General features: G+C 37.4%; 1 protein-coding gene across 1 annotated transcript; it reads right to left on the reverse strand.

Annotated features, from left to right (window-relative positions):
* Positions 1 to 6,967: 6,967 nt before the first annotated feature.
* Positions 6,968 to 8,469, reverse strand: zgc:112001 (uncharacterized protein LOC550384 homolog). Its single transcript, XM_042503765.1, has one exon. It carries the CDS (start codon positions 8,253 to 8,255, stop codon positions 7,377 to 7,379), a length of 879 nt encoding a protein of 292 aa, XP_042359699.1. The 5' UTR covers positions 8,256 to 8,469; the 3' UTR covers positions 6,968 to 7,376.
* Between the last annotated feature and the right edge of the window lie 18,201 nt (positions 8,470 to 26,670).

The following is a 26,670-nucleotide window of genomic DNA, read 5'->3' on the forward strand; positions in this document are numbered from 1 at the left end:
TACTGCGCTTCTCACACCTGGAGAATAAGAAAAGCTACATCAGGATGCTGTTTTGTTGACTTCAGCTCAGCATTTAACAGAATCTCTCCCATGAAGCTGATTGGAAAACGTAACACTCTGGGCTTCAGTACAACACTCTGCAACTGGATGCTGGACTTCCTCACATGCAGACCCCAGAGAGTTCGAATTGGCAGTCACACCTCCTTTTCTCTAGTGCTCAACACCGGAGCCCCCCAGGGCTGTGTGCTCAGCCCCCTTCTGTTCACACTGTACACCCATGACTGCACTCCCAGACATCAGGAGGACTCTATTGTGATGTATGTGACGACACCACCATCATCGACTGTATTACAAACAACGATGAGACTTCATACTGGGAGGAAATCAACAATCCTGCAGAGTGGTGCACAGAGAACAACCCACTGCTCAACATCAGTAAAACCAAGGAGCTGATTGTTGATTTTAGACAGACGGAGGCAAAGACATACACCCCTGTCTACATCAGTGGAGCTGAGGTGGAGCAGGTGAACAGCTATAGGGTTCCTAGGAATTACAATCACTGAGAACCTTAGGAAGACAACCAAATTCCAGAGCAAGATCCTGGTTAACTTCCAGAGTAGCAATAGAAAGCATACTGACTGGAAACATCACCAACTGACATGGTTCGTGCATGGTCCAGGACAGGAAAGCTCCACTATCTTTATTGTTTTTTATCTTTTGACGCCATACTATATCATGTATTTCTCATGAATTTCGGACAATATAAAATAGATGAAATCCTATAATAAGTCCTTTTTTCATTATTTGTGGACAATTTACTATACTGCAGTGTTTTTTTCTGTTTTTGCATCATGTGCATAGTGTTCAGTGATTCCTGATTTTATAAAGTTAGAGAATACAATTGCAAAGAGTCATAAAAACATGATAAGAAACTCATAAGGGTGTTGCTGACACAGAAGCATACTTGTTGAAGGCTGAGTCAGTCCTGGAGCAATGTTGTCAAACGGGTTTAAACCCAAGAAGGATCCCAGAGAAACACGAGAGAGAGAGACAGGGGTGTGCCGAGTATGTTGCAACCATCAGCGCCGTCATTGGTAGAGCAGGTAGTTCTACCAATGACGAAAATGAAAATGAAAAACCATGGAGTTTTTTTTATGACTTTTGGATGACTTAATATACTATGGCATTTCCTATATTTTGGACGACATGCTATGCTATGGAGTTTTTATGATTTTTGGAAAACACACTATACAATGGAGTTTTTTTTGTGATTTTTGGATAAGATACTATACTATGGCTTTTTTTTTTTTTTAGCATTTGTGGTTTTGTTTTTTTATTGTTTTTTATGATTTTCAGAGGACATATACAATTATAAAGTACTTTATACAAGTCATAGCGTGGTATGTCAAGAAAATTATAATGTGGTTTTCGGGAGAAAAAAGGCATAGTATAGTATGTCAAATAAAAGACATAGTAAAGTATGCAGAAAAAAGGTATAATATAGTATCTCAAAAAATGACATTGTATAGTATGGCAAAAAAAAACATAGCATAGTATGGCAAAAAAAGTCATATGGTATCTAAAATCATGCTTTCTTTCTTTATTTCTTTCTCTATTACCTCATTTATTCAGTAATTTTTACTTTCAGTTTTTGGCCAACAATGCAGTGAGCCCATGAGATAGGCAGGTCAGTTCAAACATCCTCTCTGACTCCGTGTTCCACTCATGAAACCGGTCAACTTGCTGCACTTTGCACTCGATGTTCGGAGTCCTGCCTGTGTCACTGCATACATTTGAAGTTTTGTTATCTCGAACTCTGTCTGCAGTTTGATGCATCTCCAAAGAAACTCCAGCTGTCCATTGAGTTTAAATCCAAAGTAAACAATCACACACCCAAAAAAATGAATGAATAATCTATTATCAATATTACCTAATATTTATTAGATAAAAGATGTAGATGTGTGATCTTTTATTTGATGACAAGCTTCAGGGTGGGTTTTTCCTCCTTATAAACACATTATTTACACTGTCATCAGTCACAATGTTTTACAAGTTTTAGGGCCACGTTAGGACAAAAAGGTTTTTTTTAGATTTCGAGAATAAAGTTGTAATATTATGAGAAAAGTTGTAATTCATTAGAATTGAGTCACAATATTATGAGAATAACGCTGTCATTTTAGACAGGGGATAGTATATTACCGAAATAAACATATTGCCAGCAAACTAAAAAAAAAGGGAGCACAGGCAGCCTCCTTGGCAGCCACTGTCCCCAGTGTTGTGCCATGCCACACACAGTCAACCGGCCAACAGATTTTCTTTTTGAAAACCAATTATCGAGAAATGAGCTGTTTCCCTACAACCATAGAAATAGGGAGACAAAACCGGAAACAAAAATAGTAACTGTAATAAAAAAAGTAAAAAAAAGGGCGCCCCACGTAAAAATATATATATACGTAAAATTATAAAACTGATATTTTTTTTAGTTGGCTAAAATCTGTTTTGTTGCTGACCCATCCACAGCAGTTCATTGCTTAGCTTCCATGTCAGACTTCAGCCTGCTTCTGGGGTCTTCCGACTGATATCGCTCTATGTAATAAACTGTCCGTGCACGAGAACCCAATAGAAGCCCACTTCTGGAAAATCTCTTTAGGGGGAAACCCAACAACTTGAATAAGAATCAGCCACTGTCTGAAATTCATATGTTGTTTAAATCTTAAACAACATAAGATTTATGTTGTTAAAGATTGGGTTGTGTCCTCGCTGCAGCGGCCGCGGGTTCGATTCCAGCCCCGGCCCTTTGCTGCATGTCACCCCACCTCTCTCTCCCCCTTTCACCTTGTGCTGTCCTATCACTTAAAGGCAAAAACAATTTCAAGGCAAAAATCTTTATATATATATATATATATATATATATATATATATATATATATATATATATATATATATATATATCCCCTTTCTCATAAAATTATGACTTTTTTCTTTATTCTCGTAATCTGTTTTTTTGCTTTAACATGGCCCAAACCCTCTGTTATATCTTTTCACTATTGCTCCAATAAAATAAAAAAATATAAGTAATTACATATATGATGTAGCTGTTCTTACTCTCCAGGTGTGAAAAGACTGAGTGAACAGACATGGTGTCCTCTGTGGATCTGTTGGTTCTGTATAAATGTAATTAAACGGGGACTCGGTCACTCTGATAGGTGGATCAGGCCGTTCTATCAGGTAACACTTCCACTAGAACAGACTACAACCTGTATACATGTAATTAAATTGGGAGTAGGTCATTCTGACAGGAACACATATCTTTCAGAATGAACTACTTCCTACCCTGGTGCCCCCCTTGTGGGTTAGTCCGCCTCTGTCTACGGAGATAATACAGTTGCTAATAAGGAATATATTATTAACCCTTTAAAACCTGGATCAACATCAGTTTTTCTTGTGCTGCTTTCAGGTGCCTTTCACAAGTATTTTACCTTTGAAACTCAAGCAAATGGGTTTATTTCTCTTCAGAAACATGGGGGGGGAAAAGGCAATGAGCTAAAAAAATCAAAAAGAAATAAAAAATTGTAAAACAAAAAAAAAGTGACAAGAAAAATACCTGCAAATTAATACTGAATTTGTGATTATTGAAATTAAACATTCAAAAAACTGTTACAGAACATATAACCTTTTTAATTAATTTTAATATATTTTTTCGAGGTAATTTCCTTGTTTTTTTTTCTTGATTTCTTGCTATTTTTTAGGTTATTTTTTGTAACTTTTTAGTAATTTCTTGTCAAGTTGGCCATTGCTTTCCTCCTGTTTTTGGAAGAAACTAAGGCATCTCTGCTTTGGTTTCCCAAAATGAAGCAGTTCTTTCAGGAATTCCCCTGGGGATTAAAAAAACAACAAAAAAAAGCCCAGATATTAACCTTAATACAACTAATAACTGATAACAGCAGAAACACATCTCCATTTCTGCTGTAGTTAGTAATTTAGCTCTGTTCGAGATGCTTTCAAGAAGTTTTTTCTTTGCTTGGCTGTTTGATGTGATGAAGCAAATATCAATGAATGTGTTCAACTGCATTAGTGGAGTCAAGAAAGGCACAATAATTTTATCACCTGGATTCCTATTTATTTAAAATAATCAGTCATCCCAAGTGTTTCAAGTCACCTGATTATTCTCAAATGATCTATATGATCACATCCTTCATCATTACTAATAAATAAAAAAGCCAAATAAATTAAAAATCACCAGAAACACAGTTGATGTAGACTGTCATAAATGTTGGTCTACTCCTCTATGATACAGTGGCTTAAATAGCAGTAGTATTACATTGTCAAATCTGGCAAGTTGATTTTACTTAAAAAATTCTAGAAACCCATTGCCTCAAAAAATGTACATATACATATTAATATGTCTTTACTTTATATGCAATTGTTAAGCTTACTTAAAATTTCCTTAACATTAACTTAATACTGTGAAGTTGCTGAAACTTAAAAATGAAAGTTTCATTAAATCAATCTTTTTTAAGTTTTAGCAACTTGAGTATACTAAGTTTACTGTGCTTTATATCTGCATACTGCTGGTTAAAAACTAGTCAGTCATATTTGTATATTCTTGATCTCAGAACTTCATCACATGTCGATATCAAGTGAAGTCAGACTAACTTGGTTTACTGAATTTGCTATCACTTAAAAAAACAAGGAAGTTTCACTTATGTTTTTGAGTTGCACAAACTGAACATATGTAATATATGTATATATATATATATACTATATATATATATATAAAATAATATATAGTGTTTATTCTTTTTTTTGTACTTTTCACCGTGGGCATGGAGAGAATACTATTTTAGTTCCCTGTGTGTCTAACACATGGCAGAATTGAAAATAAAGTTGACTTTGACTTGACTTTTTAGTTAAGATTTATATATTTGCTTTTTTAAGAAGGAGGATTAGGGCCATGTTAAAGAAAAAAAATATTTCGAGAATTAAGTCATAATATTACAAGAATAAAATTGTACTTTTCAAAAATCAACACGCAATATTATGAGAAAAAAAAAGTTAGAATATTTTGAGAATACAGTTGTATTTTTATGAGCGATAAAGTATTACACTATGGAAATAAACATATTACCAGCAAACATAAAAACCTTGAGTCGGATAAACTGCAAAAGGCTAATTGGGCACTAGTACTTCTATAGTTTGCTGGCAATTTTTTCATTTTCCATTTATCATATAGTCCTATTCCCCCTCCCTGTTCCCCTCACTTGGAGGATTCTAGCCCAAATGCCGTATTTCCTGACTCCACAACCCTAAAAATTTTTACATATAGTTTTGTCTGGAGGGGTCAACGATATTGTTTAACAATGATTTCCAAACTATATTATAAATCCCCTTGTCGTCACAAAATTCTTTGTTCTGGGCTCTTATTTCTGTATTTTTTTATAGTTTAGTTTTTTTTTTTTTTTTTTAAATTTTTTATTATTTTCGGTTTTTTTTTGGCAAAAATATACATAATTTTCCCTATTTTTTTGTTTAAATTTTGTTTCATATTGATATTGGATCTCACCACACCCAACACCACAATTTTTTAACCTTTTTTTTTTATTTTTTACCATTTATTTTTATTATTCGTTTTTTTTTTTTATTCTTTAATTTTTTTACTATACTTACTTTTATTTAAGAAATTATTATTTTTTTTTTCTCGTAAAGTTTAACGTTTATTTTTAGGTTAATATTTATTTTTTGGAATGTTTTTTTTTTTTTGTATGGTAAAATCATCAAATTCTAATGACAACTTTATTCAACCAAAAAAAAATAAATCCACACCAACTCACAATAACAAAAACTCCACAGCATGTTTTTAAACCTTACAAGTTAAAACACCACACAATCAAACATGTGTAGCCACAAACAACATAAAACTTTCTTCGTCAACAACTGTTGTTCTAGATCAAATTGCCGCACCCACCTTTGGAACTCCTTTCAACTAATACAATGGCCACCAGTTTTTTATTCTCAACTCAATACTAGATATAAGCAACAAACACCCCTTCAAAGGTCACATCAAAACCTAGATCAAACAATCTTGTCTCTTGACCATTTTCATAATGTCATTCCTTTCCCACCAAGCACATGTACAACCACGCTAAACTCTTGCACTTAATTTATTTTTTCTTGAGGTGAATGTAGCTTTGATAAGACCAGTACAACCACATGCTCACAAAAGTCAACTATATGTTCAATTCTGCCAATGGTTTTTCACACCGGATAATATAGTGTTATTCTTTTTTTTGTACTTTTCACCGTGGGCATGGAGAGAATACTATTTTAGTTCCCTGTGTGTCTAACACATGGCAGAATTGAAAATAAAGTTGACTTTGACTTGACTTTTTAGTTAAGATTTATATATTTGCTTTTTTAAGAAGGAGGATTAGGGCCATGTTAAAGAAAAAAAATATTTCGAGAATTAAGTCATAATATTACAAGAATAAAATTGTACTTTTCAAAAATCAACACGCAATATTATGAGAAAAAAAAGTTAGAATATTTTGAGAATACAGTTGTATTTTTATGAGAGATAAAGTATTACACTATGGAAATAAACATATTACCAGCAAACGATAAAACCTTAGTCATTGTCCTTGGTTGCCAAGGAGGCTGCTTGGGCCTGTTTTATAGTTTGCTGGCAATATTTTTATTTCCATATTATAATATCCCCTTTCTCGTAAAATTTGTTCTCATAATTTCGTATTGTCATAAAATTACTTTTTTTTTTGGTAAAATCACCACATTATTCTTGACTTTATTCTTGTATTATTACGAGTTTATTCTAATAAAATTAAGAGTTTTTTTTCTCGTAAAACAACTTTATTCTGGTAATATTATGGGGTTTTTTTTTTCTCATATTATGACATTATTCTCAAAGTCTCAAAAAAGTTTTTTTTTTTCCCCAAATGTGGCCCTAAAACTCTGCTGTTCTTTTTTCAAGGCAATCGGTTCCCAAGATTATTTTAAATATGATCAACTTGTCAGATTTTACAGTGCAGTAGGTAACACTTTAGAATGAGCTTAGACAAATAAACTGCTTGTTAATGCCTGTATTAGTGTTAAAAAAAATTAAGAATATGGCTATTTATTCCCTGGTTTTGTTGCCTCTACAGTCCAATCACCCTTCCAGTAAATTCAATCAGTGGTACATCTGTAGATAAGATTCATTCATTTGCTCCCTGATTCATTTGATCCCTATTTGTGAAGCCCTATAATGAAGTGTTACCGCTTTAAACACACACACACACACACACCCACACACACACACACACACACACCCACACCCATCATGCAAAAAGAGAATATGGAGCATGCATCCTGTCATAGTGATGCTACACCACTTTCTGCCTGTCCCGGGGGGTCACAGGCAGGCCTGGTGGTTTCAGGGAGGAGGGGATGGGCAGCTCGTGCAGGCTGTCCGGGAAAGTCGCAGGGCTCAGCTGCTTGAGAATAGTCTGCATGGCGGAGAGGACCAGCGGGGCAGGGCTGCCTCCAGCCAGGTACATGAACGTGTCCTCTCCCAGCAGCTCGCGCCACAGCTCCGGCTCTCTCTTTAAAGCGGCTTTCGTTTTAAAGTGAACCTTTGGCATAAACAGGAGCAGGTTGTCTAAACACTGCCTCCTCCCGCCGCTGTTCGCCTCCTTGGAGTCCCTGAGTTTCTCCAGAATCACGTCCAGCGGAGTCAAGCCGTTGTGGTCCAGCGCGTGCGGGGAGGCTCCGCTCCCCAGCAGCATGAGCACCGCCTCGGGCCGCAGCAGCTCGCAGGCCAGGTGGAGAGGTGTCCTGCCGTCCTCCGTGTGGAAACAGCCGGCTCGCTCCGATGGCGCGCTGGGTGTCCGGTGAGTCTCCTGTAAGATGAGGCCAAGAATGTAGCGCCGGTCGTAGCGGACAGCCATAGCGAGGTGCGGGGCGGAGGACGGGCAGCAGCAGAAGCGCTCCCCCGGCTTTGCTAGCGCTTCGTCGGTGAAGCGGTTGAGCAGATACTGCGCGTACGCCTGGTGATCGTGAACTATCGCGTACAGCAACGCCTCCGACGGAGTGTAAATCCTCAGGCTGGAGTCCTCCTCCTGGTAAAAAGTCTCCATGGTCCGAACGTCCTCCAGCATCCAGACCGGCTTCAGGTCCCGGACAGCCCGGTAGAAGAGCAGCGAGAAGGACATGCGCTGCTTCTCGAGGCTCTGAGCCGCCGAGCTTACGGTTAGAGAGGCCATGGCGAGGGGCGGCCCGAGTAAACTTCAGTCCGCAGCGGGTTACACAGTGTCTTTCATCGATTTGGAGACATTTTTACAACAGCTGAGGAGTTGCACGAACACAACACAGACACTCAATGTTGTCAGAGAAAGCAAAGAGCAGAGACAGCCCCGCAGTTTTGTGTTTCCAGCCTTTAACAGAGCGACAGACTCACATTCCTGCGTCCTCCTGACAGCTGCGGGACTCTCTGCAGCACTGCGGGTGCGCATGCGCATAACACAATCACGTCAAACCGGTCTTTGAAACTTTATTGACACAACGTTCAAGTATTACCAGATGATAGTATTTATAAATAATACTAATAATTTACGCGCTTTTCATTTATTTATTTATGTTTGGATGGGGGAGATCATTTTAGCTGTGTTCATGCATATGGCATGCATTTTGGAAGGATTGTGTATTTTTGTTTAATCTTGGAATTCCCAGCTCAGTTACTACAATAAAATACGCCGTGTTAACAAAATTATAACATTCATACTGTTAAGTGCAAGAAATGTTGTCAAAATCAAGTGTTTCCTTGACTGTAGCAAGAAACAGGATTTATTTCTGAAAAAGAAACTTAATTTGAGTTTCAGCTTAGAAACAAGGTTATCAATGTGAGGTTTGAATGACAAAGTTTGGTCAATAGTAATACCTAGATACTTATAGGTGTTAACCCTTTCAATTTTTCCTTGGGCAATTAGGATCTTAGGAAGAAGAGATTGGAGCTTTTTTCCCGTTTGAAAAGAGCATAACTTAACTATATTTTTCTGCATTTGAAAATGAATTTAAAAAATCATATCTATGAGCATATTTTGTGCTCAGAGTGACACCAGTGTAATATTAAAGTGGACCCCGCTTTAATATTACACACCTTTATTAAAGGTAGTCTTGAGCATTTTACTACTCGCACATGTATCTTTTCTTTCAAGAGAAAACAATGGAGCGCTACCTGTATGTGAAAAGCATGTTTTAGTGGATTGTTTTCATGTCACCTCTTTGATTTACAAAAGTTCTTTTCAAAACTTTTTTTTCAAAAAGATGTTACACATACAAAATTAGATACATTATAAAATTGTTTAAATTCCATTTTCTCAGCTAATGAAAAGAATGTCATGCATTTGGTTATTGTTTTAGCAAAGTATTATATACAAAAAATAATTTTGTAAACTACCCTGAGGACTGTGCTTTACTGAGGAGGTGTCTATGGTGTGACTTTATAATTTTTTTCTTGACCCTTCCCAAAGTTACAGATATTTTTCTTTGAGCCTCCCTGAGTTACAGGGCAAAATGCATTCCCTCCACTATATTATATTCAGGCCAAATGTACGCAGTATTGGAGCCAATGCAGTAAGCGAACCAGTATGGGTGTTAGATTTATCAAACAGCTATAATTTTTAATACAAATGCTTGTTAAAGATGATGTGTTTAAGGTCCTTTGAAAATTCCAACTTTGATAAATGGTGTAATAATGGTGTTCAAACCTACCAGCGGGGTTTGGGGTTCAGGGGGTATTTAAAATAAATAAATACAATTTACAACAAGTTGTATGACCTTTCCGTAAGACAACTAAAAAAAGCTAAAAAAAAAAAAAAAAATGTCCCTCACGAGTGCTTAAAAAATTATTTGACATGCCTCCTTCTAAAATACTTGTACTTTCAGACACTCTGGTCCTTGAAATTCTTCAAATTAAACCAAATTGGCATGGGAAACTGCAATAAAATACAAAGTGTAAAAAAAACTAGTTACGCAGTAAAGAATAGAATATTTTCTTGCACATCTTCATACCATCCCGTCATATAAGAAGTTTGTCTAAATCTCTGTTTCCCTTTCTCTTAATATTATATATTTTAACATACTATAGGCCTACTAAATAGCGATAGTGATAGCAATACATTATAATATAGTATGACATAATAATAATGCAATTGTTTTGTCAAAAAATACTTATTTACTTAATAACTTTACAAGGGCAGTTTTTATTCTTTCTTTTCTTTTTTTCCCTTTTTTTCAAACTTGTAATTGATTTTCATATTGTTGTGTTTGCTACTTTTACTTAATTTATTTGTCATCCCCTACTTCTTTTCTTATAGAGATTCTAAAAGTTATTGGTAAAGTAGTTCCAAATCCTCTATTCTCATTATTATATATGAAGATGGCAATATTCTTTTGGAGGGACAATTTTTCTTCTTTTATTATTATGTGTACGTACACAATATTTAGAGCGTAGCCTCCTGCTTCAGTGTGCTCCTCACAGCACAGTGTGCATGAAGCATTATGGTGGTGTAGTTATCATCTTTAATCACACTGGGGCAGCAGTGATCTACCAAATGTGGAGTCTAACTGTGTTCTTGTCTATGTGTCTTCCAAACCAGAGGAAACACGCCACTTTTACGCATCACAAAATATCTGCATGCCCTTTGAGTTACTTGGGACACAGGACGGTGAAGACAGAATAATGCAAGGAATCAGTTACAGAGAAAGACTGCAAACTATGTTAAACTGTAACAAAGATTAAACACTAAGATGTAAATCCCAGGCTCTAATGACAGCTCTGGAGCATTTTAATTTTCACCAGAGCCTGGAAAGTGTTATTTATATACCAAATATCATACCCAGTGTCCCATAACAAAAACAGTTATTGAACCAAACTCCTACGAGACAAACTCCTGCCACATCTTAGAAAATACAGATAATTGAAACAGAATTTGGAGTGGCAATGTGGACAAAATAAAACATCAAATAAAGGTGATAAAAAGTCAATCATAAGTTTGTGTCAAATGTTGATATAATGACCCCCATTTTTTTCACATTCTCTGCCAAGAAAATTACCTGATTTAGAAAAAAAAGACAAAATAAGCAGAAAATAAGGCAAACAAGACTGGTTAAGTGCTTACAAATATGAAAATAATGTAATATAATTTTAAATATGTAATTGTGATTTTTTTCCCATTAGCTTTACAAAAAAATCCTAAATCTACTAATTTCTTGCAATATGTGGGACATTTCTCATCAAGTTGCTCGTTGCCTTTTTCCCCACATTTCTGAAAGAAATCGCACCAATGTGCTCAGGGTTCAAAGGTTTAAACACTTGTGAAAGGCAAAACATATGTCACTCCAGGTTTCAAGGTTCATTCAAATTTTCAATGACCAGTAATTACACACAATATAAAAACAATACAATTGTAACTGCATTATTTTGGTAGCTTTTTGTTGCGTAGTCTGATCACATGTAACCTGTATCAATGCAGCCCTGCTGAGTCACAGCTCTCCACACGCAGGACATCTGCTGTATTGTATGCAGCTCTGGGTAGTGGATTTATTTGTTTCCCCCCTGGATCTCACACTGAAGCAGAACATGGCTGTGCATATTTCATATTCCAGTGTGACTGATCGAATTGCCACGACTAATAATCAGCTCTAATCAAAGATTTCTTTGATTAGAGCTGCAGCCTCTAATCACCTCTGGCTAAGCCTTTGATTGAATTTGCATTTGGTGGGTGGTCAGCAATGCGTTTCAGCTGTGACCACGTCCCTTTTATCCTCCATAATTACACTCCTCTATTCCGACCAATTGAAATAAATGTCAGTATGAGCTCGCTCAACAAGCACTTGGGCACACTTTGAAAAATAATGTGAGCACTGCAGATCTGTATGGGGCCCCTGATTTCTATGCAAAGCGGTCGTTTAATTCTCCCACCAATTAATGTCGCGTCTGGTGGCCTGTGATCATCAGCGTGTGTTTGTGGATGTGGGAGCAGAGTCTGTGACGCTGCAAGCACCATGTGAGTCTGTTTACCAGGGTTGGACTTCTATATCAGCCTGCAAATATTACAGCATGATATTTGTCTTTTAGAGCAAACACTCACCAAATAAACTTTGGATGTACCCGCCAAAAAACAGATATATTAAAAATGCATTCCACTGCTGTTGACAGAAGTCCTTGTGCTGCCTGGGAGACTAAAGTCAGAGACAAAGTCTCCTGTCCTTGAAGGATCTAGTGTTAGCTCCTCCAAAGAAATGCATTCTTGTTTTTTCAAACAGCCAACATCAGTGTCTTTTAACCATTACCACCAGGGCTGGTCAGTATAAAGATATTATACCTTATTGAGATATGAGACTATATATAGTCTTTGCTAATGGATATTGTTATATCCTAATATGGAAAAAAATGTTTTTTCTATTGATTTTGAAATTTGCATTACAAAAAATATAAATAAATAATAAATATACTTCTCTCAACTTATCAAACAGTGCTACTTGTTTTAATACTTGCTTTTACCCATTTAGTCATTATATCTACATTACTAATGACTATTGATTGAAATTGGTAGAAAATCACCTGAAATCAGCAACACACACAAAAAAAGGAAATGACCGCCAAAACAAAAAAAACCCAGCAAAAACAAATAAAAAATGAAAATATTCTGCAACTGAACTTTAGATACAAAATTCATGAATTTATTCATCTTTATATATATATATGTAGATATACATATATATATACATATATATATATATATCATATATATACATACACACACACATAAATATCTCACCCTAGTTATTTAATAATTCTCTCTCTTTCTCTTTCCTTTTTTAACGGCTTATTTTCAGGTAATTTTTATGTCACCTTTCACTGATTTGTTTTACAATTTAACTAACTTGTTTTTCAGGCAAACTGCTGATTACCTTTTTCCATGTTTTTGAAAGAAATCAAACCAATTTGCTCACATTTTAAAGATTTAAATGCTTGTTAAAAGGCATCTGAATGCCAATAGTCATGCCATCCATATTGTCACATCAAATGGGAAATTTGATTTAATAAAAACCGTAATTTTCAATCCTGTTTCAAAGTTCTAGCATATTTAAAAAATATCAAGATATATATCGTGTATCAAGATATAGCTCAAAAATATTGCAATCTAATTTTCAGACCATATCGCCAAGCCCGAGTTACCACCATCTTTTCTTAACCTTGAGGGCATCATGTTTGTGCCTAAACTAAACCAAACCTTAACCACAGAGTAGGCAGATATAGAAACACATACTGTATGTATACATTTTGCAGCCCTCATTTGTAATGCTTAGACATGTGTATTCACAAAAATATGAATACATGAAAAAGAATGAATACAATGAATACAGAATGAATACAAAAAAGAATTCACAAAAATATACATCTTAACAGAAAACATATTTTACAGGACTTACTGATTAAATGAAAAGTCATCACTGCAGGGAAACAGAAAAATCTGTAGTCCCTAAAATGAGCAAAAAAAAAGAGACATGAGAACAAACAGCGATGGTAAGAAACTTGATTCACAAAAAATAACTGAAATTAAAGTGTAACTTCAGTATTTTTCAATCTAGGACCCTATTTTCACATGCTTTGGTTTCTAAGTGACTAGTGGGTCCAACATTTTTTTAAAACTGTGAAAAAAGGCATGTTTGCATTATCAATGTATGTCCACTAAAAGTGTTTGTTTTTGCCACTGACAGAATCAGATTGTTATTCTGAGTATCTGACAACACTATGGAGAGGATCCCTACAAAGATAGACGTTTTTGTCAAAGAGTAACATTCTTTGTTTAACCAAAGACATTCCCAAATCCGCTCTCACCTAACCCACAGTTGCGAAATGGTAAACCCACTGATAGATTTAGAGGGGGACCAACAGAATTAGTTTATAAAAAAAAGGGAATAGTGCATGAGTGTGGAGATATTTGCACCAAACAACAATGATATGCTCTCTTGTTGGATGATTAAGACTAGAACCTCTAAGTAAACAAGTAAACAAAGAAGTAACTCTGCAAAGTAAAGACAATTTCACAAGAAAATGTTTGACAGGGAGCGATATGATGAGGACCTCAGACAAGAAAATTATTCTACTTCTACAGAAATACTATTATGGTTGTAGTGTTTTAGGTTGAGCCAGAGTGTACTGAGGAGGAAATCCTGCCGTGAGCAGCGCGAGGAGAGGGGGACACTGCTGCTGCATCATGGGATCAAACACAACAGCAGTTGCTGACGCCAACAGGCAGCAGCTGCTGTTGGAGCTCAAACACATGACAAACAACGGAGTGTTTTTGCTGCCATGAATGGAACATATTGAAAGCGCTGCTGGATGAGTCAGACCGAAGCAGGGATGCAGTGGATCAACCTACATGTCTGACAAGTCATGCTGATTTCGGGGCTCTCTTGGAAGTACAACACAGAATTGACAAAGTTGTTGTTGTTTTGGTAAGAAATGGGGTGTGGTCCCTGCACTGTGCTCAGACAGTGGATACTGGTGGGTATTTCGTTGTCAACCAGGTTAACACTAACAGCTCTGTCAGCACTGTTGCCTTATTAGTAGGGATGCACAGTATTAGATATTTTGCAAATATCCAACATGCTGATATATAATCACTAATTTGGCTAATAAGTGATACTGATATTGACATATACACATTTTTTCCTACTCAGTTTTAGTGATAATGAAGTCTCTTCTGTAGTGGAATTAACTTCATCTCATGCATACTCTTATGATGATGGCCCACTTGCAGATAGCATAAAGACATCAAATACAATCCTTTTCAGTGTATGTTATATTCATTCATTGTGCAGAATAAGAAAAACATATTTTAACTCAGGGTTGATTCACTCTGTCAATAATAATTTAAAAATTTTCTCTCTTTTCTTTTTTATTAGTTTTTTTAAAAATTATTTTTCAGTTCATTTTCCGTCAGCTTTTCCAAATTTCTTGTAGTTTGCGGGACATCTTTTGCCAAGTTGCTCATTGCCTTTTTAGCTCTGTTTTTTTAAAAACAGAAAGAAAACAGAAGAAAAAGAAATTAAACTGATATGTTCAGGTTTCAACGGTTAAAATAAATATAAATCAGTGTTTTGATTTCTAAAAATAAATTCATGAGTTACGAGTGGAATCCAGCAGCTGCCTGAATAGTCTGTGAAAATTCTCAGTCATCCAGGCTCCAGTATATTGATCTGTTTGCTCTCGGGCACTTTTAGATATAATATTGTGTTTTTTTTACTTCATTGCATTTTTGGTCTTCATGATTCTTTTTGTAGTGTGTTAATATTTGTATGACATAGACATGACACACACACACATTTTATTTACCTAAGAGGTTGAGAAAGAAGATTCTGCTATTTTTTTTTTGTTCACCTCTTCACCCTCTGTGACCCGGGGTCAGACAGAACAAATTCACGCTGCACAGCCCAACATTGTTCAAATCCACATAACTTAATTTGAAATTCTAGTGGAAATTACAGCGTTTTTTCATAGATACCAAATATGTCATGCAGAATTTTGTGGAACTATGGCTTAGTATAAATGATGCACAAGATTATTCTCATTTGGTGAAAGCCATAAAATACAAGAAGTCCATCCATCCATTGTCTACTGCTTATCCGGGGTCGGGTCACGGGGGCAGCAGCCTAAGCAGGGAAGCCCAGACTTCCCTCTCCCTGGCCACTTCGTCCAGCTCTTCCCGGGGGATCCCGAGGCGTTCCCAGGCCAGCTGGGAGACATAGTCTCTCCAGCGTGTCCTGGGTCTTCCCCAGGGCCTCCTACCGGTGGGGCGTGACCTGAACACCTCACCAGGGAGGCGTCTGAGAGGCATCCTAATTAGATGCCCGAGCCAACTCATCCTCCCGGATGACCGAGCTTCTCACCCTATCTCTAAGGGAGAGCCCAGCCACCCTACGGAGGAAGCTCATTTCGACCACTTGTACCTGCGATCTTGTTCTTTCGGTCACTACCCAAAGCTCGTGACCATAGGTGAGGAGAGGAACGAGGATCGACTGGTAAACTGAAAGCTTTGCCTTTCGGCTCAGCTCCCTCTTCACCACGACAGATGGGTGCAGAGTCCGCACTACTGCAGACGCCGCACCGATCCACCTGTCGATCTCTCGCTCCATCCTTCTCTCACTTGTGAACAAGACCCCAAGGTACTTAAACTCCTCCACTTGGGGGCAGGATCTCATCCCCGATCTGGAGAGGGCACTCCACCCTTTTCCGGCTGAGAACCATGGCCTCGGGTCTGGAGGTGCTGATTCTCATCCCGGCTGCTTCAAACTCGGCTGCGAACCGATCCAGTGAGAGCTGAAGGTCACTGCCTGATGAAGCCAACACACACCACATCATCTGCAAAAAGCAGGGACCTAATCCTGAGGTCACCAAACCGGACCCCCTCAACACCCTGGCTGTGCCTAGAAATTCTGTCCATAAAAGTTATGAACAGAATCGGTGACAAAGGGCAGCCCTGGCGGAGTCCAATCCTACACTAGAAACGAGTCCGACTTACTGTCGGCAATGCGGACCAAGCTCCGGCACCGGTCATACAGGGAACGGACAGCCCGTATCAGGGGGTCCGATAACCCATACTCCCGGAGAACCCCCCACAGGACTCCCCGAGGGAGACAGTCCAATGCCTTCTCCAAGTCCACAAAACACATGTGGACTGGTTGGGCAAACTCCCATGCACCCTCAAGGATCCTGCCAAGGGTCCAGAGCTGGTCCACAGTTCCTCCTGGATCCGAGGTTCGACTATCCGGCGGACCCTCCTCTCCAGTACCCCTGAATAGACCTTACCAGGGAGGCTGAGGAGTGTGATCCCCCTGTAGTTGGAACACTACACAGGTGTCAACCATGACAGCCCCACAACATCCAGGGCCTTAAGGAACCCTGGGCGGATCTAATCCACCCTCGGGGCCTTGCCACCAATACCAATACCAGAAGTCTTGGGTTTGAATATTTTGAATCATTGTAAGCAGAAATATTACTGTCAGACAGGACGGAATAAGATGATTCTACAACTTTAAAGCTATTTAAAGGGAAATTTAAAGGAAAAAAAAAACACCAAGACAAAAACCACTTCCTTCTGAGAGAAACTGAGAGAACATTAGAAAGTGTTTTACATCATATTCAGACTCCTCTGTCTTGTACTGTGTTTACTGATTTCCAGCCAGCAACTCAATGTAGCAGGTAAAAGATCTAAAGGTGTGTCTCTGTGGGACTGGGAGTGCTTACAGGGAGATGGGCCAGACGCTTATAGCTTCCTTCAAGACCAGAATCCACCTTCAAACACCTGAACAATGTCCCAAACCAAGCTGAAGCTTCACACACAACAAACAACATACTAATGAGTTTACTGCTTTTAATCTCAGCGATCAATAGTGGGGCTGAAATGTAAGCTTTCACCTTAGGACAGCACTATAGATCAGGTCACAGAGACATAGAATTTAATTTGCTTTTCCTCCCGGAAGCATAAATATCCACAGCTACTTTCATGATGACCTGGCCGGTTGGTGATTTAACTGAATATCATCTTTACAAGGCTCATAATTAACCCTGTGAAACCTAAGCAAATTGGTTTAATTGCTTAAAAAAATAAAAAGTGGGAGGGAGACAATGAGCCAATTAACTAAAAATGAACCCAAATTAGCAAGAAATTAGGTAAAAAGTTACAAGAGAATTACCTTAAAATGAGCAAAAATGAAATGATAAAATAAATAAACACTTTTTTAGACAAGAAAATTACTTAAAAAAGTGCTATAAATGTAAATAAAATAATTTAAATAAATATCTATAGTTAGTTTCCTTGACTTTTTTCCCTTTAGAAATTATTATTATTTATTTATTTATTTATTTTTTCTTATTTTCAGTTCTGATGGTAGTCCAGGTTTCAGAGGGTTAACAAATGATCATTTGCATGGGACAAGACAAAAGCTCATGTAGCAACGAAATGAGTGTTAAAGGCCTACAACAGCGGTTTGGCATGTTCATAACCTAATAACAATTATCTGCTCACCCTGCTTAACCCTTTGAAACCTGGACTGCCATTGGTGTTCCTGGGCTACATTTAGACCCTTTCAGAATCATTTTAACCTTTGAAACCTGAGCAGATTGGTTCGATTTTTGTTTTGAAAACAGAGCTGACAGGAAACAAACTGGAAATGATAAGAAAAAAAGCAAAATTGTTAGAAAATATGTTTGTTTAAATAGAAAAATATCAAGAAAACTAACTTCAAATATATTTAAAATGATTTGTATTTACATGTATAGCACTCATGTTCTCATGTAACATTGTGAGAACGTTTTATAAAAGAACATTCTATGTCACCTGTCACATCCTCGAAATGTTGCAGTGACAACCTTCTAGGAATAGTATTTGAAATGATAAGCATCCTTAAAACGTTATTTGAACATGTTAGCCAATACTGTGGGAACGTTCCCCGCCAGCTCATGAGTCTGCATGACCACCTCAATCACCGATCTGCTAAGAAATGTACATGAATGTTTTTTTTTTAGCTCACTTATGAGCTCATTGGTTGGTCAAACATTAGTTAGAGAGCTAATATTTGCTCTGATTTGACTTGTGAGTCACTTGATATTCTTTAATTGACACTCAAAACACTAAACTGGAACTTACTTGAGACTAGAAGGTTGAGACTTGTGTGTGACTTCGGACCTCTGCAGATGTTTCCTACAGTTCTAGACACCATGGAGCTCTGTGGAGCACAGGGAGATGCGTTATCAGGCTTTGATTCACACACAATGCTTTATCAATAAGCAGAAAGAGAATATGACCACACTTACCTCATAATTACCTTGTTTAGAAGCTGGCACATGCTGTGGCAGACTGCGGTCGCAGACAGGTCTTTAAAAACCCTTTCACCTTACCTAGCTTGAAGATCCTCTGAGGCCCAGCTGCTCCACTCGTAGAATCTTTCCACAGTAAAACTCCAGTGGTAACGCGCAGTTTCTCAAAAACAAAACCCAAATCCTGCTACAGCCCGCTCTGAACTGCTGAGCCCAGTATCACACTCGGGATTAGGTTGGGTGACCTGGTCGAGCCCTCTCATGACCTCTAATCCAGTTTTTTTGCAGCATGTCGACATGAGCGGTTTAATGAACGTGACCTCGGGATGACATCGGCAGAACATTGGTCTCTTGACAGAGCTCGTCATGCCCGGTGGGATAAGAGGTTAGGCTGGGACTGGAAAAGAGTTCTCAAAGTGTGATGCTCACACACACTATAAAAAGAGACTCTTTGTTTTAACTTAAAAAAGTGTACAGGCTACCTACAAATTTAAATTTAAAGCTTTAAGTTTAAGTTGACTGAAGTTGACTTTATTACAGAAATTACCTCAACTTGTCATCTCACATTCACTCAACTTCAAATTTTAAAGCAGCCAAGACACTTACTTTTTTAAGTCAAACAGATAGTTATCTAGATTTATTGCTATTCTCTATAAAACAAGGAAGCTGCTGAGCAGGAAATGTCTGTATATATTGTACTGCTCACTTGTAATGTATGTCTTACTGCGCTGAACTTTAGAAAAGACATCTTTAGATAATACATATGATATTACATAGATAATATATACTGTATATTATGATTCTGTGGATATCTTTTATAGGATTCTACACTTTAAAATTGTAGACATTGTGCATGGCATATTATTTTTATTTTACTTTATTAATTTTTTTTAGTTTAATTGAGAGAGGGAATCAAAAGTTAAGATAGTTGACCATTTTTGAAACATTTCAAGTGAGAAGGAATCTAAAAAATCTATGTATGTATGTATGTATGTATGTATGTGTTTTGGGTGTCAAATTATTGAGGTGAAAAATAGCCTTAAAATGTAAAATTACAAATTATAATGTAAATTATTATAGTCAAAAAAAAAAATCAGGATTGATGATAGTATAATACTTTTTTGTGTTTTTTTTATTTTTTAGGATACTGCATTTATTCTGTTTCTTTGCTGTTATTTTGGGTCATTTTAGGTTGATTACGGATGAGCAAAAATAAGCTTTGGGCTTCAGTGTATTCATTTTTTGGTTATTTATTGAAAAGGAAATGTGTGAAATGATCTGTTTCTCATGATGCATGTAACCAAAATAAATTACTCATTCAAAAATAGTTTCTCATTACAGTTTAGGCGTCACGGTTAAGCTATGCCATAATAGTTTCAATTCCATAGTTTTGTCTTGATTTCTTTTCTGTGGTTTTGTTTGCTGACCTGTTGCTGTCAGGTGAATGGAGTTATGATTTAATAACAAATATTTTCAGAGACAGAGCGTCCTGAAAAGATTAAGAAGAAACAAGATATTTCATTAATTATTTTTCCGTCTGAATCCTCTGTCTCCTTCGTCAGTCACAATCACAGCCGTCAGCAGGGTTTCTTTTAAATTGCAGATTGGTTTTCCTTTGTGCTACTGGTGGCTTCACACATGACTGAGTACTGCAGCTCAGCCGCAGGCAAGGTGACAGCTCGTCAACGTTAGTGACAGGTGTCAGGGCAGAAGCTTGACCAACGGAAGGGAAGGAAGGCAGAATGAACAATACGTAAATCGCCTCAGGGCCGGAGCTGCAGTTTGAGTGGTAACCGTTTGTGCTGAGCAGCTCTGAGGTGCGGAGGAATGTAAAGTTCATCATTCAATCAATCGGATTTGATTAAAAAAAGTGGTGATGTGATCAAAATAAAACCATGAAATGAAATGAAATCACTTCTCCGTCTAGCAAAACATTTCATCATTTGGTATCATTCAAAATCCAAATCCAATTTACCGTTTCAGGTGAGCTCTGAGGAAGTTCAACATGATACAAAGTAACAAAAGCTACAGCAATCTAAATGGCTGTGAATCACGAAAAATCTTACATGAAATGTGAAATTTTACGATATTTGCAGCCTGCTAAAGCTGGGTTTATACTTGAAGCAACAGCGTGTTCTGCTATAGACATTGTTTGGCTGTATAGTTCCAACATGTTCTCATCCCACCTCATCATATATTGTCGCTTTGCAGTGAACATTCAACCCGTTCTCACTCTGAGCTCGTCAAATAGTGCCACTCCATCAGTGCTTTTGGCATACACGCATGATGCCAAAAGTTACCCTCTGCGTCCAACTGCAACGTAGCTGGATGGCGTCAGAGTAGAATGCTTGGATGGAACCTGGCGTGTTGTTATTACACACTGGCAGACAGACATATCGGCACCAGGTGCATCCACATGCAACGCGCACGGGTGGCGTCACTTGATAATGTGGCTGAATGGAACCAGTCTGAAGGACAGTGTCAGGTAATACTGTTCAGGTAACCACATATTATAAGGAGCCCCAGTGCACCTACTATAGGGTGGACGGGTAGATGGGTACAACAAACAACTGACTTTAGTGCGGGAGTGCAGAGTTTTGGTTCATATGTGGATTTGTGTGTTTTTTTTCTACACTGTATCATGTGCCTCTTTTGCCTCAACCTAACCTAACCTTTGGTGTCTAATCCCAACCACGGTGATGGTCTGTGCCGTTGTTGTGTAAACATAAGCACTGTGCTGCTTCATCCCACCACATGCGCATTTCTTGACATCACTGTAACGGCATCCCAGAGCGTAATCAGCTGACGTAGAAGGATACCTAAAACGTAATAAGTAGAGGCGGGAGGTCCTGACAGAGCGGCACCATGTGACAAGTTCAGAGTGAGATCATACTGAAATCATAGAGTTGAGTTGAATCAGCTCCTTTGTGGGCAAGAATACAATAGGTTGCATACACCACCGGTGATGCTTAAGTGATGATCAGATCAGCCTACAGTAAATGGACTTTTTTTGTCTTTTGACTGCTCAAAGCGCTTTCACACTACATGTCACATTCCCCCATTCACACATACATTCACACACTGGTGGCTGAGGCCTCCATACAGGGTGCACGGAGCATTCAGGTGTCATAACATGTATCCAATAACTATATCATCCAATCATCTATGAATTTAGCATCTGAACAGACACTCGATATACACGATACATACCCTTACCGCGATATGAGACCACATACCGTCTGAGATTTTAGATATCGTCATATCATGATAAGAAACAAGTGTTGTCTTTTCCTGATTTTAAAGGCTGCAGTAAAGTGATGTAATTTTCTAAACTTATCAGACTGTTCTACGTGTTCTAATACTTGCATTCACCCACTTCATTAAATCCACATTACTGATGATAATCAAAAATTGTGCTATCAACCTCATTATGTTAATATTTGGTCCAAGTACAAATAGTCATCCCTAAAATGTTGTCACAGTACCAATATCTACATCTTTCATCATATTGTGACATTTGATTTTGTCACCCAGTCCAGCATTGATGAAGCTTTGGAGGAGATTTAAAATATTGTGATATATATACCGTGTACCATGATATGGCCCTTTCATATTGCGATATTATTTCAAGGCCATACCGCCCAGCCCTAATGGATACATTTAATATAATGTTTATATGCTATTACCATTCTGTAAATCCAATCCACTTTTGTCACCTTTTTTATTTTGTACTAAGAAGGCATGTGTGTCAGGTTTATGCTCCTTTTTATTTTTATAAACTTCATTTTCATTTTATAGTTTGTGATTTTAAAGTGCTGCATTAATGGAGAAAATGCTCTGACATCACACGGCTGTCACAGGAGATTTTTTTTACTTTTATATCTTAGTAGCAAAAACAACATATTTGACCACATAAACATCATTTACAGCTCCAGGTAAGAAATGTGTTTAGTTGCTCTGTAACAACACAGTGGAGCTGCTGCCTCTCTCCATTCTCTTCTGCTTGTACAGTTCAACTACCGCACATATTCCAACTGGACAAAGGTAAAAAAAAAGAAAGAAAGAAAAGAAAAAAGAATCCAATATATAGAGACACTGTACACACGCAGTCATATCAGAAATATCACAAAAAAAGTCAGTCAGACAACGTGAGGAATGACAGCATGAGTGTTTACACTGGACCAAACTGTCTCATGGGGTCAGTTCAGCAGAAACATGCAACACCAGACAATAAAAGCAAACAACTTCGTATTGTTTAATAGAAACTTTCCGGACAATGAACTTTGAATAAATAGGTTCATTATTACTTGTACTTATTAAAAACCCTTATTAAACCCATATCTCCTCCAGACGGCTTATTACCATGTGTAGGGATTCTGTGAACACCACCAGACTGTGAGGAGAAAACAGGATTTCAGTTTCCAAAATGTAATATCAACCAATTGAAATTAATGCTTTGGTACAAAAGGAAAGGAAATTATTTGACTTTTTGAAAGATGTAAATAACTTTAACCTTTGGTAGACAATATTAGAAAGACTTATTGACTGAACCTGTATATCTTAATAATACTTATCAATAACTTCAGCTGGGAAATTCTGGTTTATACAACTTGAGTCCGAAGGAAACATGGCAAGAGAAGAGAGTATGTGTGTTGTGCCTGCAGACATTTTTGTGCTATGGTTTGCATCTTTACAATAATCCACAACAATGCCCCATTTTGGTCGTGACATTATTGTTTTAACCTAAAGAAAATAGTGTATAGGCTGCCTTTGAGTTTTAAGTTGACAGAATTTGTGAAAACAAGTTGAATTGTTACAAAATTACCTCAACTTCTCAAATTCGGCCAACCTTAAAATTTTAAGGCAGCCCCGGACAACTTTTTTAAAAATTGAATCAAATACTTTCCTTTAAAAGTGTATTTACTAAATTAAAGGAATACATATACGCCTTTCAGCTACACTCAAGTGTTCTCACACAGATTTAGTGTCCTGCTTAGGTTGTGATAATGGGCCATTATCACACTAATGGACCTCACATACAGATGACCCATTTTGGTAACGGATCAATTTATTCTTGCTAGTGGCGTGACAGCGAGCTTTTGGGAAAACCACAGTCGTGCCTGTCCCAAGTTCAATCTAATAAAAATAGCCCGTGGTTGGCTAAAAAGGTTTTTTATGATATATCGGGGAGGATTTTTTTTATTTTTTAAATAGGACAGCCACCAAGTAAGCTACCACATCTGTAAAGTTATATCATCATCACCAAAACCTTACATCTGGCTTCAGTGTTGCTACCAAGAATTTGGCAGTACATCACACCAGTCAAGTGAGCCAGCCCAGAACCTCCACATCTGGCTTTTTCACCTGCAGGATCATCTTGTCGTCTGGGTGTCTGGTCTAAAGACTATCTTCCAATGAGGAACCAGATGTGAAGGTTCTGAGCTGGTGTGGTTATGCCTGTGGTTGTGAGGCTGGTTGGATGTACTGCCAAATTCTTGGAAACAACATTGATGACAACTAATAGTAGATAAACTAACATCAGACTTTAGAAAAAATTATTAAATATGTTGTTGCTGGGGACTTGACAGGGAGCGATGGGGAAAACTGGTCACTCGTGAGCCAAGTTAAATCTAATTTAAGTAGCACATAATTGGCTATAAAGTTTTTTTAATAAACATTTTTGTGACTTCATTGCCTCTATTAAGTAGGACAACTACCAACTGAGCTTACGTAGCTGTAAAGTTATATCATCATTACCCAGCTTTGTAAACACACCAGCTCAGAATCTTCACATCTGGCATTTTTACTTGAGACCAGACACTCTTATGCAACATTTTGTTTGTACAACCAAAGCATTTCTGCACTAACTGATCCTGCTGGTAAAGAAACCAGATGTGGAGGTTTTGAGCTGAATGACTAGACTGGGTGGATGTACTGCCAGTCTCTCAGGCTAATTAAAATAGCCCATGGTTAGCTGTAAAGTTTTTTTATGATCATATTTGGGGCTTTTTTGCATTTATTAGATAGGACAGCTACTAAGTTAGCTACCGTGGTGGTAAAGTCATATCATCATCAGCCAGCTTGCTTTTGTTTAATCCTTTTGTTTCCTTTTAGCCTGATAGCAAATGTTCTGTGGTACAGCACTAGTCTAAGTGGTTGGGAACTTTAGGTGTTAATTATCTGGATAAACAAGTCTGATGACCTGACTGCTTGTGTGCCTCGCCCTGTTGAGCTTTGTTATGAAGATGTGGCCACATTTCCAGATCTCACCAATGACTGAGTACGGTATTAACACTTACTGGTAGAACTGATGTTTAAAACAACAAAATAAGCCTCAAATTGATATAAACCAGAATTATGTATGTATCGACACTGAACAAAAATATAAATTGAACACTTGTGTTTTTGCTCACAATTTTCATGAGTCAAGTCAATTTTCAAGACTTTTCTGCACACAAAAGACTTATTTCTCCCTAATTTTGTTCACAAATTGGTTAAAATCCGAGTTAGTTTTAAGGTAGCGTGCTACTGGCATGCTGACTGCAGGATGTCCATCAGAGCTGTTGCCTGTGAATTAAATACTAATTTCACTACCATAAGCTGTCACCAGTGTTGTTTTCCAAGAATTTGGCAGTACATACAACCAGTTTAGCGAGCCAGCCCAGAACCTCCACATCTGTTTCAGACTGAACGTAATGTTCATTTCACATTTCACTCCCAGAAACCATCTCCAATGTCTTTAACCTGAATTTGGCAGTACTTCCAACCAGCCTCACAACTACAGATGTAATCACAACAGCTCAGAACCTTCACATATGGCTTCTTTACTTGCAAGATAGCCCAAACCAATTTTGCAGGTGAAGAAGCCAGATATAGAGGTCCTGGACTGACTTACTAGAGTGGTTGCATGTACTGCCAAATTCTCAGAAACATCACTGGAGATGGTATCGAAATTAATGGTTGTTTCAGGGCATCAACTCTGGTGGACATTCCTGCAGTCAGCCTGCCAACTTGCCAGCTGTGACAAAATTGCAAATTTTGGAGTGGCCTTTTGTTGTGACCATCCCAAGGCACAACTTTGTAGGAATAATGCGTTTCATTGGCATCTTGTAATGCCATACCTGTCAGGTGGATGGATTATCACTAACACAGATTTTTAACCAATTTGCAGACAATATTTGAGAGAAATAAGCCTTTTGGGTGCAGAGAAAAAGTCTTCGATCTTATATTTTAACTCATGGAATATGAGAGCAAAAAAAAAAAAAAAAAAAAAAAAAAATACTGCATTTATATTCTTGTTCAGTGTATTTGTTTATGTCCTGATCTTGCCATAGCATCCTATATTGCTCTTAAAGTGGGAGATGTTTAGTTTTAGGTAATGAAACAAAACAGGGAGTGCATCTTTTAAAAAATAACTAAAATTTGTAATAATAAAACTCATAAAAAACCCATACATTTTTCTACTGGACCTAACAAATGTACATAAACTAAACAGGCCTAATTGTCTCGGAATGTCCTGCCCATTGCACCACTTCCCTCCTGAATAATTTGGCATTTTTTAAACAATGAAGTGAATCTTCACATACAGTACAGCCATAGTTTAGGAGATGACGGTTTTCATAATCTATGCAGTCACATAAAATTTGATATGATAAGCATACAGAATCATTGAGTGACTCCTCAAATATATACTCTGTAGAGAAAGTAAATATATTCACATACAGCTTTGTCAATAAATCTTTTTCTTAAATCTTCATGAATCAAAGCATCACATCTACGTATATATACTT

Source organism: Plectropomus leopardus, chromosome 16 (assembly GCF_008729295.1).
Source record: "Plectropomus leopardus isolate mb chromosome 16, YSFRI_Pleo_2.0, whole genome shotgun sequence".
Taxonomy (NCBI): Eukaryota; Metazoa; Chordata; class Actinopteri; order Perciformes; family Serranidae; genus Plectropomus; species Plectropomus leopardus.